Here is a 13,577-nt window from a genome sequence, read left to right on the forward strand (position 1 = left end):
ACATTATTATTATAGCGCAGGTTTAATGTTTAAACATTGGTATATGCTTGAACTGTTTTAGTATATCTATAGACTTTATTTTAGGCACGTCGTGATGAGAAGGCTAAATTGATCAAACATAGGCTATGATCAGCTCGTGCCGCTGGCTGCTTGGTCGTTACTTTAAAACAAAAAAACTTATAGGCTATTTAACGAACAAAAATGCTCCAAACGTTTTTCTAAATTAACTTAATAAAAAAACAAAACGAAATATGATCATTTTGCCATTACACACAAAACTGAACAATTTTAATTGCCGAAACTGTTTTAGGAGAAGGGAAAAAAAAAAGACGGGCTCGGATCGGCCTCGGGCCAGTAATTCTGATAAGCTGTCGGATGTGGGCTGGGCTAGGGCCTAAATTTGAGGCCAATTCAGGGCTCTAGTGCCCCCCCCCCCCCCAAAACGAGTTACCGTGCTCCCACTTTCCATCCTCTCCACTCCTTGCTGAAAGTGATCGATTTCAAAAGAGAAAGTGAAACCAATACAACAGCGCACATAAGAAAGCGATTGCATGCTTTAGCGAGCGTCAGCGACTCACCCCCCCCCCCCCCCCCCCCCCCCCCCCCAACACACACACACACACACACACACACACACGTGATTTGTGCCCCCCCTGGAAATTCAAATGCCCCCCTGATGGAGGTGCCCTGGCGCCGGCTCTGGGTCAGTGAGATCTTTGAATATTTTTCTTTCTTTGTTTATTTTTTGAACATCTCTTACTTAACAAGGCTGCATTTATTTGATAAAAATAATACAGTAAAACTAATAGTATGAAATATTATTACAGTTTAAAATAACTATTTGAATACATTTTAAAAGGATTTTAATATTTCAAAATGTATTCCTGTGATAGCAAAGCAAATTTTTCAGCTTCATTACTCAGCTGATTTGCATAAACAATTATTTTGACCAATGTTTAAAATAGTTGTGCTGCTTAATTTTTTATTTTTTGGAAACCAAGATACATGTTTGTTTGTTTTCTAGGATTCATTAATTAATAGAAAGTTAATAAAAAAAAAAAATAATAATAAAAATAGAAATCTTTTGTAACAATGTAAAAGTTAATTTAATATGTCCTCCTAAGTAAAGTTATTTTATTTGTATTAATTTTGTTTATTTTCTTATTTTATTTTATTTATAAATATATTATTTTGACCATAAGGGAAACTTCTTTCAAGGTTTTTTATTTTTATTTTATTTTTATTTTTTTTATTAAAAACAAACTTCTCTCTGACCCAATCCTGTTGAATGGGTAGTGAATGTGTAAATAATGTGCAATAATATGCAAATTAAATAAAAAAAATTATTAAAAAAATATATATTTAAAAAAAATTACATTTAGAAATGCATAAAGGATAAAAAGTATAAAATGATCTTAATGATCAGAAAAGAGCAGATAAATCACATAGTGTATGATGGTCTCAGACTGTTTTTAGCTTCAGACAGATTCCATCCATTATTTTTTGAGCCGATTTTAGAACACATTGTTTTCATTTGGCATGCGTCGTCTAGCAACAAGGCATGTGTTTCTGCATGAGTTTGTTGTGTTTGAACTAGTGTTGTCTCAAAATAGCATTTTGTAATTGTAACTGTAATTTTAAAAACGTCCATTTCCCGCTAACATTTGAGCGCTGTTGAGCAGATTCTTAAACACCGTTGATTGGCCATAGTATTCACCCGCTCAACAGATATGACTGTGATTGGCTTCAATTATAGTCGCTTCATGCTCTTCAGCGAATGCTCTTCAGCCTTGTCTATCAGCTGACAGATGTCTGTTTTCAAACGCTACTAGGAATGGATGTTTTTAAAATTACAGTACCGACTGTTATCGCGGTAGCTACTTTTGACAACACTAGTTTGGACTGACTTGAAGGTCTGGTAGTTGTTTAGTTGTTGCCCAGTTTTTCCTCTGTAACTATTTACAAAGTCGTCAAGTGTATAATGCCTTGTTTTAAAATCTTTTCAGATTTTAAAAGTTGTGTATTCCATCCTTAACAAGCTGAGCAGTGAGTTTCTTACAGAGATTAAACCTGCCCAAAGCTGGCATGCTCCATCTTTATCACGTGCTGTCAAACGCGTGCGACCCTTCAGCCAGAGCAGCCGACGGTTAATCACATTACAGCGTGGCTGTTTTGGACTTATCACGCCGCCGGCATAGTGCCCGCCGCTCTCAGAAATGGAAATGCAGTTTGAAAAATTGAGGCGCGGATGAATAATCAATGAGAGTGGCCTCTGTTCGAGTGTGCCGCTGACTCACTGCCTTGTACAGAAGCAGCGTGACGACCGCACTGATGTCCTATTTTAGATTAAACCTAGGGCCTTCCACTCTCTTTCTTTATCTTTCTTTTCCAGAGCGCATTCGGTTTCTACTGTGTGTCCAAAGTGCTGACTCACTCCTCTGATGACAGACCCTCAGAGCATTAGAGGAACCTTTATTTTGGGAACCTCCACAGAGTAGAGCCGCTGTAGGCGAGCATGTATTTCATATTTTCTGGGAGGGTTTTTATTTTATTTGACATGAATCACAGCATGGATCCATTTTTACTGTCATAACGCACATCTTGTGTCACCGAGGCACAAGTGAGACACTCAAGAGGTGGCATTTGCATACTTGTGTGGCTTCTATTAGGGATGGAGTGAATTATGCACACATGACGGCTATACTGAGCGCGCGGCCCATTTGTTCGTCTGTGCTAACCATCAATTTTTTAAACGGGCTTACTTAAGGCCTCTTTCTCCTCAAGGCCCACGCACCCACAAACGCACAGGCATTTCACAGCGCGTTCCTTCAGGTGGTGTGTGTATGAATATGTGACGTGGATTGAATTCGATGTGGACTTCACTTTAATCAACATGGGCAAGGAGCTCGCTGCTGCTCTTATAAGATAAGAGGAAGAGATGATCTCATCTCTTTCATCTTTAATTTGTCAGCATCTATCGCTCTCCACTTTTATGTTACCAATTTGGTTCACGCTTGCTGTTGTTTTAAGACATATCTTGTTATCATGCATCAATGATATCTATCTTAATCTGTATATAGTATATAGTATCATGTAGCTAATGATGCCATTTTTGTAGAAATTTAAAGGGATAATTCACCCCAAAAAAAAAAAATTCTTTAAATTTCTTTAAAATTCATTAATTACTAGTGCTGTCAATTGATTAAAAAAATTATTATCATGGACTGTGATTAATCACGTTTAATCGCAAATTTAAAATACTAGGATTTACCTGTAAATGTGTTGAAATAAAGAAATGCATGACAAAGGAAACAGAACCTTTCACACCTCCGCTGGGTATGAGACATAATCCTTATTCTTCAGCCATTATCAGCCTTTATACTGGCAATAAAACGTTTACCAAGCCACATCGCTTCAATCCCAGTATACATTTACCCAACTATTATCAAATGTATTTCTAAATAAATACAACAATACATTTTCTTGAGACCTTACATGAAGTAATATGACAAAATGCATTATGAAGAAGAATTGGTTCTTCATAGTTCTGCAGGTGCATTAGAGCTAACATTAGCATCATGCTACATAAGACAATTTATGAGATTAATAGTACACTTTTACTCAGAACTCACTTTAAACCACCATCGAGTGTTTGTAATAACTTCCTTTTGCGGTAAAGTGTATATATACACTTTGGGCGGCCGCGATACATTATAAAAGTAGCCCAAAAAAACCGCAACCCAAGGCTCTGTCATTTTTTCCCGCAACTGTATTTTCAAAATAGCCTAATTGTGCGGGAAAACCTGTTGACCCTGGCAACAATTACTCACCCTCATGTCGTTCCAAACCCGTAAGACCTTCATTCATCTTCAGAACACAAATTAAGATATTTTTGATAAAATCTCAGGGTTGATTTATGGTTTGAGGTCAGTAAATTTTAAAAAAATTTAAAAGGAATTAATACCTTTTAGCAAGGATGTATTAAATATATCAAAAGATACAGTAAAGACTTTTGCAGTAAAAAAACAAAAAAATAACTTTCTTTATAAAGAATACTGGAAATAAATTCCACAAAAATATTAAACGGCTCCTTTCCTCTTGTTTTCACCATTGATAATGATAATAAATATTTGCCCTGTAATGTATATTTCTTTCATGTCCCTTTTTTATAGAAAGAAAGGCATGAGAAAATACATATAATAGCTGAAACATTCTGTGAGTTAATGTGAGATATTCTAAATTTAGTCTGAAGTAGTTTGTGAAAAGCCAACATGAACTAAGACAGGAATGATCTAAACAGAGTCTGTAAGCAGTTCAGTTTGAATTAATTGCAGAATTTTAATTATTAGAGTTATAACCAAATATATAACCAGAATATTGGAGGAATATACATTTTTTGCTACCTTGCAAGTGCTGTAATAAGACTGTGGAGGACAGGACACAATGGAAAAACTGCATTTCATTCTGTAAATATCACAGGATGGCTATGATTAGTTTCTTATTATAATATTCCAGGAGAGCTCAGTAAAGCTCAAGAATCTTATGATGAATAATATATAGCTATTCATTTCTTCCCATGCCTTCCCATGTCATCTTATTTTTTCCTGCTTCCTGAGACAGATATTAAGTGGATTTTCCAAGGCACTACCCTGACATGTTTGAAATGTAAGTTTCCAGACAGTGATGCCTTCAAAATGCCACAACCTAAAAAAGATTTCTTTCATGATTTAAAGGAATAGTTCATCCAGTAATGAAACTTCTGTCATTATTTACTCTCCCTCAAGTTTTTTCAAACCCATGGGTTTCTTTCCTCTATGGATTTGGATCAACATGAGAATGATAGGATTTTCACTTTTTGGTGAACGATAACAGTAATGACGCAATCCCTACACGTGGTCCCTAACACATTGTTTCTCATGTTTATAAGCTGTCGTCATTTGTAATCAGCATCTTCTGTTGGATTTATAGGAAATGGAGGAACAGTTCGAGAAGGAACGTAGCTCTCTAGAAGAACAGAAGAGCCTTTTACGAGAGGAACTGGACAGTCTGCGAGAGGAGCTCGCAGCCAAACTCAACATGGCCAACAGTGAGGTACAACCTTTGTTTGTCTCTGTGAAAGTGATTTAGCAGGTAGAGAGGAAGGCACGGAAGCAAAGGGAGGAGGTGATTAATTTCAGAGTCATGTGTTTATCATCTCATTAGTCTCAATGTGTTTTAATGGGCTTCTGGAAGACAAATCTGGCTGAGTCCCATGTACCTTAGCCACAGCTGCAAATAGGCCAAGGAGACCCCTGAAGAGAAGCAGCATCACTGATTATTACTCAATTTAGCCAGATTTCATTCACTTTTTGAGTCATGCTTAATGTGCATATCACAATTTGCTCAGCATAAATGGAAATGAAGCTCTGAAATTGCTGGAAAATCCATTTTAAGATTGTGTCTCTTTTGAAATATGGTAGCTGTGGTTTCTAGCTTGTCTAAACTGGTCATTGGCTGTTTGATCATCATGCATGTTCCAAAAACCAGTCCAGCTGGTTTGTTGCTGGTCAAAGATGACGAACAACTTGGACCATCTAGAAACCAACTATATACCTAGGGTGCATATTTAGCCATGCTCCTCACTTAAAGGCTTTTCCACAATAGCTGAGTCTCATTAAAAAGCCATATATCACTGTATTTTCAGCATTTTATTAACATTCTTTGTTGGAATGAACTTGAGAGTCTGAATGAGCATGAATAGCATCTCAAATCTCAGTCACGTAAGAGGTTATATTTAGGTTAGGATGCTGCCTTTTGAAGATATCCTGCTGATTTTGTCTGTTTTAGCTTGGCTAAAACGTGCCCAAAACCCCTCTAAAACCAGCCAACAGACCCACTAAGACAAATATTTGGTTAAGGGGGGGTTCAGTTGAGTAGCTGCTTACGTAGCTCAGTAGGATATGAAATTTAAAATTATTTTTTATTTACTTATTTGCAGTAATTTAGTTTTATTGGGTTAATAAATAGTACAAGGTGCAATTAAAAATGTATGATTATAGTAATTATATAATATTAATAATTACTATAATAAAACAATTTTATTTTGTTTTGTTTTATTTTATTTGCCTCATTCTTACAGTGTCCTTTCACTCAACACAGAGAACAAGCATCTGCTCAAAAGTGACTTCTCCTGTTCCTCAGGTGAATCAACTCCAGGAGCTGGTGAAGCAGGGAGAGCAGGGACTCAGTTCTGCTGACGGACACATCTCCAATCTGAAGGACGCCCAGAAGAAGCTTCTAGAAGAGCTGGACGCCACGCGAGCAAGACTCAGAGAGACCAGCAACCTCCTAACAGCCCTTCAGGTCTATTACCAAAAGCAATTACTCCAAAAAAAAAAAAATTGAGAATGAGACTTCATACTTCAAAGTCACATAACTCAGCTACTCCTGCCAGACATTTTTATCACTGAAGTTGATGTGGGTGAATTTTTTTTTTTTTTTTTTTTTTTTTTTTTTTTATATATATATACTGCATTTGCCCTCAGTTTCCATGAATAGCTCCTAAAAACACCTGCAATGAGTTCATCATTATGAAACGAGTACTAGGTGCTCTGTTGAATTACACTCACCTGCAGTTTGGGCCCCTAAGTGACAAAGACACTTCATTAGAGAGGCCTCTTCATGGTTCCTCTTCCTGTGTCCTTGACCTGAAGCACAGTTTCTCCGAGTGACCATGCATAATGAATCAGACCTGTGTGTGCGAGAGAGAAGAAATGAGTGAGTGGAGAAATGAAAATGGATTTCCATCTCCTGGCCCCTGTTTGATTGATAGCTGTGAAGAACAGCCCTCCCTCTCGTCCTGAGTGCCACATGTTAGACCTCACTATTACAGGTCATGTGCTTAATGGCTCATCAGAGCTAATGTTCACTCTCGTTCTTGTCCTCAGGGAGAGATGGAGTCTCAGAAACAACAGCACGATGCCAAACTCATCACTACCAAAGAGGAAGAGAAGCTCAAAATGGATAAGATGGCCCTGGAGCTTGAGCTGAAGTGGACCGAGACGCTCAGGTAAGAGCACATGCTTTTGGGTTACACTAGGGAAGTTCTTGGAAATGTGTTTTCAGAGATATTTACTCACCCTCATGTTATATTAAGGGTCATCATCGAAATATGGTGACAAACCTGTCCCTTGAATTTTCAGTTTTGAAAAAAATTGTCCAGAAACTCCATATAAATGGCATTTTTCTCCAACATATTTGTTTGCTAAATAATATCCATCCATCAATCTCTCGGGATGCTGTAGCCTATGAATGGATGGACAGATTAAAATTTTCAGATTAATATTAAACTTTTAAATTATAAAAAAAAAACCTTGCTCCATCTGTTTTTTGGTTTTGTTTTGTTATTTATTTGTTTGCTTGTCTAAGTTTTAAGCATTTGTCATTTTTGTATTCTAAATAATTGTATAATGTAAAGTAAAATTAATAATAATAATAATGCCAATCACACATTAAGTATTATTTTTTTTTTTATTAAAAGCTGCCTTTGCCTTTGTTTTCTTCATCCTTCATTTTCATAATTTATTTATTTTTAATGATTATGTTTTAAGCATTAATGTGAGGGACAACAATTGTGCAAAAAAGGAAATTATTGTATTCTAAATAATTTTTACAAGTTATAATTTAAAATTAGTTTTTGTTTATTTATTATAGTTTTGTTTTATGGGTTATAAGTATTAGTGAAAGTTACAACAATTGTACAGAAAGCAAATAAAAATGTTACTTGAATATTTGAATGCTACAAGAAATAAAAGACACTTATTTATTTTTCCATTTATTTGTCAGTGATGTTGTCAATGTTAAAACTTGTATACAAAAAGTTGTGGAAAAGTATTTCAGAGTAAGAAGAGATATTCTTAAAGAATATTCTGGCCATATGACATGAGGGAGAGTAAACAATGACAGTTTTTTGTTCTTTTTTCATTTGTGGTAAACGATCCATTTAAGTGGTTTGTCAACAAGCAAGGCACTTCTCATACTTTCACGTTCTCTCCTTCTTTGCCAAGCTATGTGATGACTTGTATACCCTATAAAGTTCCCAACAGCTGTAAGTGTTTTGGCATTGCCTCAGAAAGCCCTGCCTGCCTAATTTATTAGCAATGCTCACAACCAGTGTTTAATATCATGGGCCTTCAAATAAGACAAATAGGTCATTAGTACAAGCCTGAGCTGTATTTAACGAAAACAAAGGCCGTTAATGGGATAGTTCAGCCAAAAATGAAAAATCTGTCATCGTTTACTCACCCTTAAGTTGTTCCAAACCTGAATTTCTCCCTTCTGCTAAACACAGAAGAAGTTATTCTGAAGAGTGTGGGTAAGCAAACAGCTTCTGGTCCCCAGTATTTTTTCTTTATGGAAATCAATGGCTACCAGCAACTGTTTGGATGCCCTGATTCTTCAAAATATGTTCTTTTATGTTGAGCTGCAGAAGGAAACGCATACAGGCTTGGATCAACTTGAGGGTGAGTAAATTGTTTTGTTTTTTAGGGTGAACTATCACTTTAAGGACATTTTGGCTACTTTTTTGCTCATAGTTTTGCAAAGTTACCAATTCGTCACTAAAACATCCGCCGAAAATGATAAAAATGATCTAACTAGGAAGGTTGAAGTTGAATAGACCCTAAGCAGACACTCGACATGCTTTAATGACAAATCAACAAGACATTTATTGGATTTCATCCTTGGTAGCTCATTTTCCACAACATTTGTTCAGGATGGTGCTGCGGTGCCCTGGAGCATGATATTTGGGCTTTAACTTGTTATTTGGGAAAATGTGGACCAATGTAGAGCGCATTATTGCTCAAAATAAGTGCTTGTAATGATTTTGGATCTAGGTCAAGAGATTCGTATTTCAAGAGACTCCTTGTTTTGAATATCTAGTAATAATAAATAATAATAATTCGTTACATTTATATAGCGCTTTTCAAGGCACTCAAAGCGCTTTACATAGTAAGGGGGGTATCTCCTCATCCACCACCAGTGTGCAGCATCCACCTGGATGATGCGACGGCAGCCATAGTGCGCCAGAACGCCCACCACACACCAGCTTATTGGTGGAGAGGAGACAGTGATGAAGCCAATCAGTAGATATGGGGATGGGTAGGAGGCAAATTTGGCCAGGATGCCGGGGTTACACCCCTACTCTTTTTCGAAGGACATCCTGGGATTTTTTATGACCACAGAGAGTCAGGACCTCGGTTTAACGTCTCATCCGAAGGACGGTGCTTTTTACAGTATAGTGTCCCCGTCACTATACTGGAGCGCTAGGACCCACACAGACCGCAGGGTGAGCACCCCCTGCTGGCCTCACTAACACCTCTTCCAGCAGCAACCTAGTTTTCCCAGGAGGTCTCCCATCCAGGTACTGACCAGGCTCAACCCTGCTTAGCTTCAGTAGGCAACCAGTCTTGGGCTACAGGGTGATATGGCTGCTGACTAGTAGCCTCACACACCTAAGTAAATTTTTAAGTCCACAATTAGCGAAGGTTCTCAACTAATATAATTTATGGTGCAGAGGAATTATTTAATGAAAGTTTAAAGAGGTCTAATCCATGGAAACATCATTCATTGGGTTTACAATAGGAATTTTATTGTAGAAATGCGCCAAGGAATGCAATGCTAACAGGTTGCTATAGATGCTAATAGACCATTTTCAGCTAGAATTATAGATCTCATTATAGTTATTTTAGTAATATTTGCTATTACAGTATTTTTTTTAAATAAAATGATGAATTAGCTTTTATTTTTATATTTTTGTTTTAAATTTTTATTTATTTATTTATTTTTAGTAGTTTTGTTTTTTTTTATTTAAGTTTTATTTAACTTCCAGTAGTTGCCAAGGCAGCATTTCTAATTTTTATATAAATTTTTATAAATTTTAATTTTTCGTCTATTTATATTAGTGCTGTCAAACGATTAATTGCGATTAATCGTGTCCAAAATAAAAGTTTGTTTACATAAAATTTGTGTGTGTACTGTGTATATTTATTATGCATATATAAATACACACACATACAGTATATATTTTTTAAATATTTACATGGCTGTATTTATATTCATATAATTTACATTATAAATAAATATATTTAATATATAAACATAACATTTTTCAGAAATATTTACATGCATGTGCGTGTATTTATATATACATAATAAATATACACAGCACACATATTATGTAAACAAAAACTTTTATTTTGGATGCGAATAATCGTGATTAATTGTTTGACAGCACTATTATTCTTTTAATGAAAACCATTTTTAATCATTTTAATTTTAGGTATCAATAACAGCATTGTAATTTGGTGGAAACTTGGATGTAAAGGGTTAAAAATGTGAGAACTAAAAATATTTTAGAAATATGTTTTAGCATGTAGGAGAATAATGAAGTAAGCCTATAGACAAAGGCTTCCTTAAACTGATCCTTCCATTAAATGCAGAAAAAGATCATCAGATTACAAATGTCTCGCAGACTTTATTACAAGTGTTACAAGAGGGTTTTTTCATCATTGTGCCAATCTGTCAGACACAGGCACTTGCATTTGCAGAGTCCTAAACCATCACTGACTTCTTTATCAACACTTGAATTTGCGTCGTACAATTACACTCACAGCTGCACCGCACAATGAAGTTCATAAAAACTCCAGATGGATCCTCCCCTTCGAGGCAGCGCCGTCTGGATATCGTGTGCCGAGTTCAACAAATCAAAACTGTTTATGTCAGTTTTGTTTGCCGGACTGACAGCTTTGCACTGAGATCATTTATGAAGACAAATGGACTCCCTGTAAGAGTTTATAAAGGTGATAAAGCCACTTACAGCATTCTGCGCAGCAGAAGTGCTGGTTAATTCACCAGCTTCTCTTGTAATGCACACCATGAGTGGATGAAGCAGTTGCTGTGTGTGTGATTGTCTCTGACTTGGCTATCATTTTTGAGACAAAACTGCATTAACAATTCCCAAGATGTCTGATAAAACCCTCTTTTCAGTTGCTCTGAATTGTTTGGAAGAAAGAGGAGTAATTGGTTTGAGACCAGGCTGGATTTGAACATGCAGCTCATAAAACATGTCTAACCACTTGGCCATGACTCCAACCTTTTTGCCTTGTAATTTAGCTTTTTGTCTGTTCATTTGACATAGAATCCATACCTGGGGTGGGACATTTTTCAAGATGAATATTGTGAAGATATCAAGCTGTAAATGTAGCATAATAATGTAATGTAAATTGTATGCTTTTTTTTATCTATTCAATATTTTTTATATATTCTATATAATATATATATATATTTTTTATTAATATTATTATTATTATTATTTTAAATGCATTTCCTGCACTGAAGTAGAGCAAGCAAAATTGTGATTTAAAATACATTTTCAAATATATGCATTTTCCCCTTTAAATTCATATAAATTTGTCATTTATATTTACATTGTTCATCCTGACTGCTCCATTTCATCTTTAACTATTTTATACTGAATTTCATAAAATATTTTTCACAATGTTGTTATGTTATGTTATGTTTCTCACAATGGAGGACCGTTTAAAATGAACTAATGAAGGTAAAAATGTGATTAAAATTTTGTAAAATTTAAGAAAGTTAAAAGTTTTGAAGTTATAAAAATTTGTAATTTAAATTTACATTGTTAATGTTTACTGCATTCTCTCTCTCTCTGTATGTGTGTGTATATATATATATATATATATATATATATATATATATATATATATATATATATGTGTATATGTATGTATGTATATATATGTATATGTGTATATATATGTATATATATGTATATGTGTATATATATATATGTGTGTGTGTGTGTGTGTGTGTGTGTGAGAGAGATAAGAGATAAGATAGTAATATTTATATAGTATAGTTTGTATAGTAATATGTATATAGTAAATAAATCAGTAATAATTAGTTAATAAATTAGTAAATAAATGCTGTTCTGCAGTGTATTATCAATTAGAGATTTCTGTTACCATAAACGAACAGATACATCAGATACAAAAATTCAATTACAGCCTCAGTGCTTATTGCTGTGGTCTCAGGCGGCTTTCAAGGTGCCCAAACTCTCATTACAGCTTCCATTTCCTCTTAAGCAGCAATTAAGATGAATTTCACACCTTTAAAAGGTTTCGCAGTGTCTCCGAGTGTGTGAGGTACTCTGCACTGACAGCTATTTGGGCAGTTTTAGAACAGTCTGCAGCACAGACTTAAAAATCAGGAATTTAAGCCCAGCGCCGCACTCTCATGACGTCCTGCAATTACACCAAATAACGTATCAAACTCTTCTGTGACCTCCACTGCTGTGGAGCAGAGAAATTCAGGTGCATTAAAAGATCTGCGGCTCATTTAGCAGCCATTAATGATCAATGGATCATTGACCCAGTATTCATGTATTTAATATTTAAATGTGTGCATTATCACAAACCAGTTGTGTCCTGTTTTTATAGGATTTGTATCAAAAGGTCTCGGCAAAAATGTAGCACAAAACCGTATGATCATTAGTGTATCTTTTGTGTTTGTGTCCACAGGCAAGAGTGTAAGAAACTGCGTGAGGAGCTGCGTGAAGAGCATGAGGAGAATAAAAGGTCAGCGCTCACTCAGCTGGCACAGAATAAAGATCAGGAGATGTGCTCCGCCAGAGAGAGCTGGCAGAGGAAGGTGGAGGACCTTCTAGAGCAGGTCAGAAACACATTCATGCAACTAATGTGCTAACACAGCAAACAGTTCTCATGTTGAGACCACTGCAGTCATCTTATGGGGGTCAATTGGTGCTGTGCAAGAAATTTGTAAATCAACTGAGAAATTGATCAATTAATTATATTACTGTGAATTAATAAATAAAGCTTTACAATATAAATAAAAAATAAGAGAAAAAAAATATATTTTTTTAATGTGCGATTATGAAGTTCTTAATAATTGCATTTTTAGTTTTAGAACTTTTTTATTATATATGGCTTTTTTTATTGATTGAATCCAGAGGCAACACATTGCCTTCAATATGAATTTATTTATCAATATTCTGATTACTTTTTTTTTTCTATTTGTAATTTGGTAATTTATCATCACAATTCAATTATGCCATTGTTCATTCATTTTATATATGCAACCACATTTTCTTGTTTATTTATGGATAACTTGTTTATGAATATTGCAAATTATTATTTCGTGGCACAATTGGGCCCCACAGAATTACTATTTGCATACTTCTGCAATGTACATAAATAAATACACTACCATTCAAACGTTTTGGGGAGTTAGTAAGATTTTTTTTTCTTAAGAAATTCATACTTTATTCAGCAAAGGCACATTATATTTATCACAAGTGACAGTAAAGACTTTTATAATGTTACAAAACATTTATATTTCACAAAAATATTAAGGAGCACAATTGTTTTCAACACTGATAATAATACAAACTGTTTCTTAAGCATCATTTCTAAATAATTACTAAAGGAGGTTTCTTAAGGAGCTGCTGAAAATTCAGCTTTACTATTATATATAGTTATAAATGACAAAATTACATTTTA

At 35.0% G+C, this 13,577-nt stretch overlaps 1 protein-coding gene across 2 annotated transcripts in view; it reads left to right on the forward strand.

The window, feature by feature from the left end:
* LOC306880011 (protein FAM184A-like) overlaps positions 1–13,577 on the forward strand; it is a 144,853-nt gene that overhangs the window by 54,901 nt on the left and 76,375 nt on the right. For both annotated transcript variants that reach the window (XM_079433274.1, XM_079433275.1), the window contains exons 7-10: positions 4,969–5,091; positions 6,181–6,342; positions 6,927–7,048; positions 12,579–12,729. In XM_079433274.1, the coding sequence (XP_079289400.1) occupies positions 4,969–5,091; positions 6,181–6,342; positions 6,927–7,048; positions 12,579–12,729 (558 nt within the window). The remainder of the gene's footprint in view (positions 1–4,968; positions 5,092–6,180; positions 6,343–6,926; positions 7,049–12,578; positions 12,730–13,577) is intronic.

Source organism: Barbus barbus (genome assembly GCF_936440315.1).
Source record: "Barbus barbus genome assembly, chromosome: 14".
NCBI classification, from domain to species: domain Eukaryota; kingdom Metazoa; phylum Chordata; class Actinopteri; order Cypriniformes; family Cyprinidae; genus Barbus; species Barbus barbus.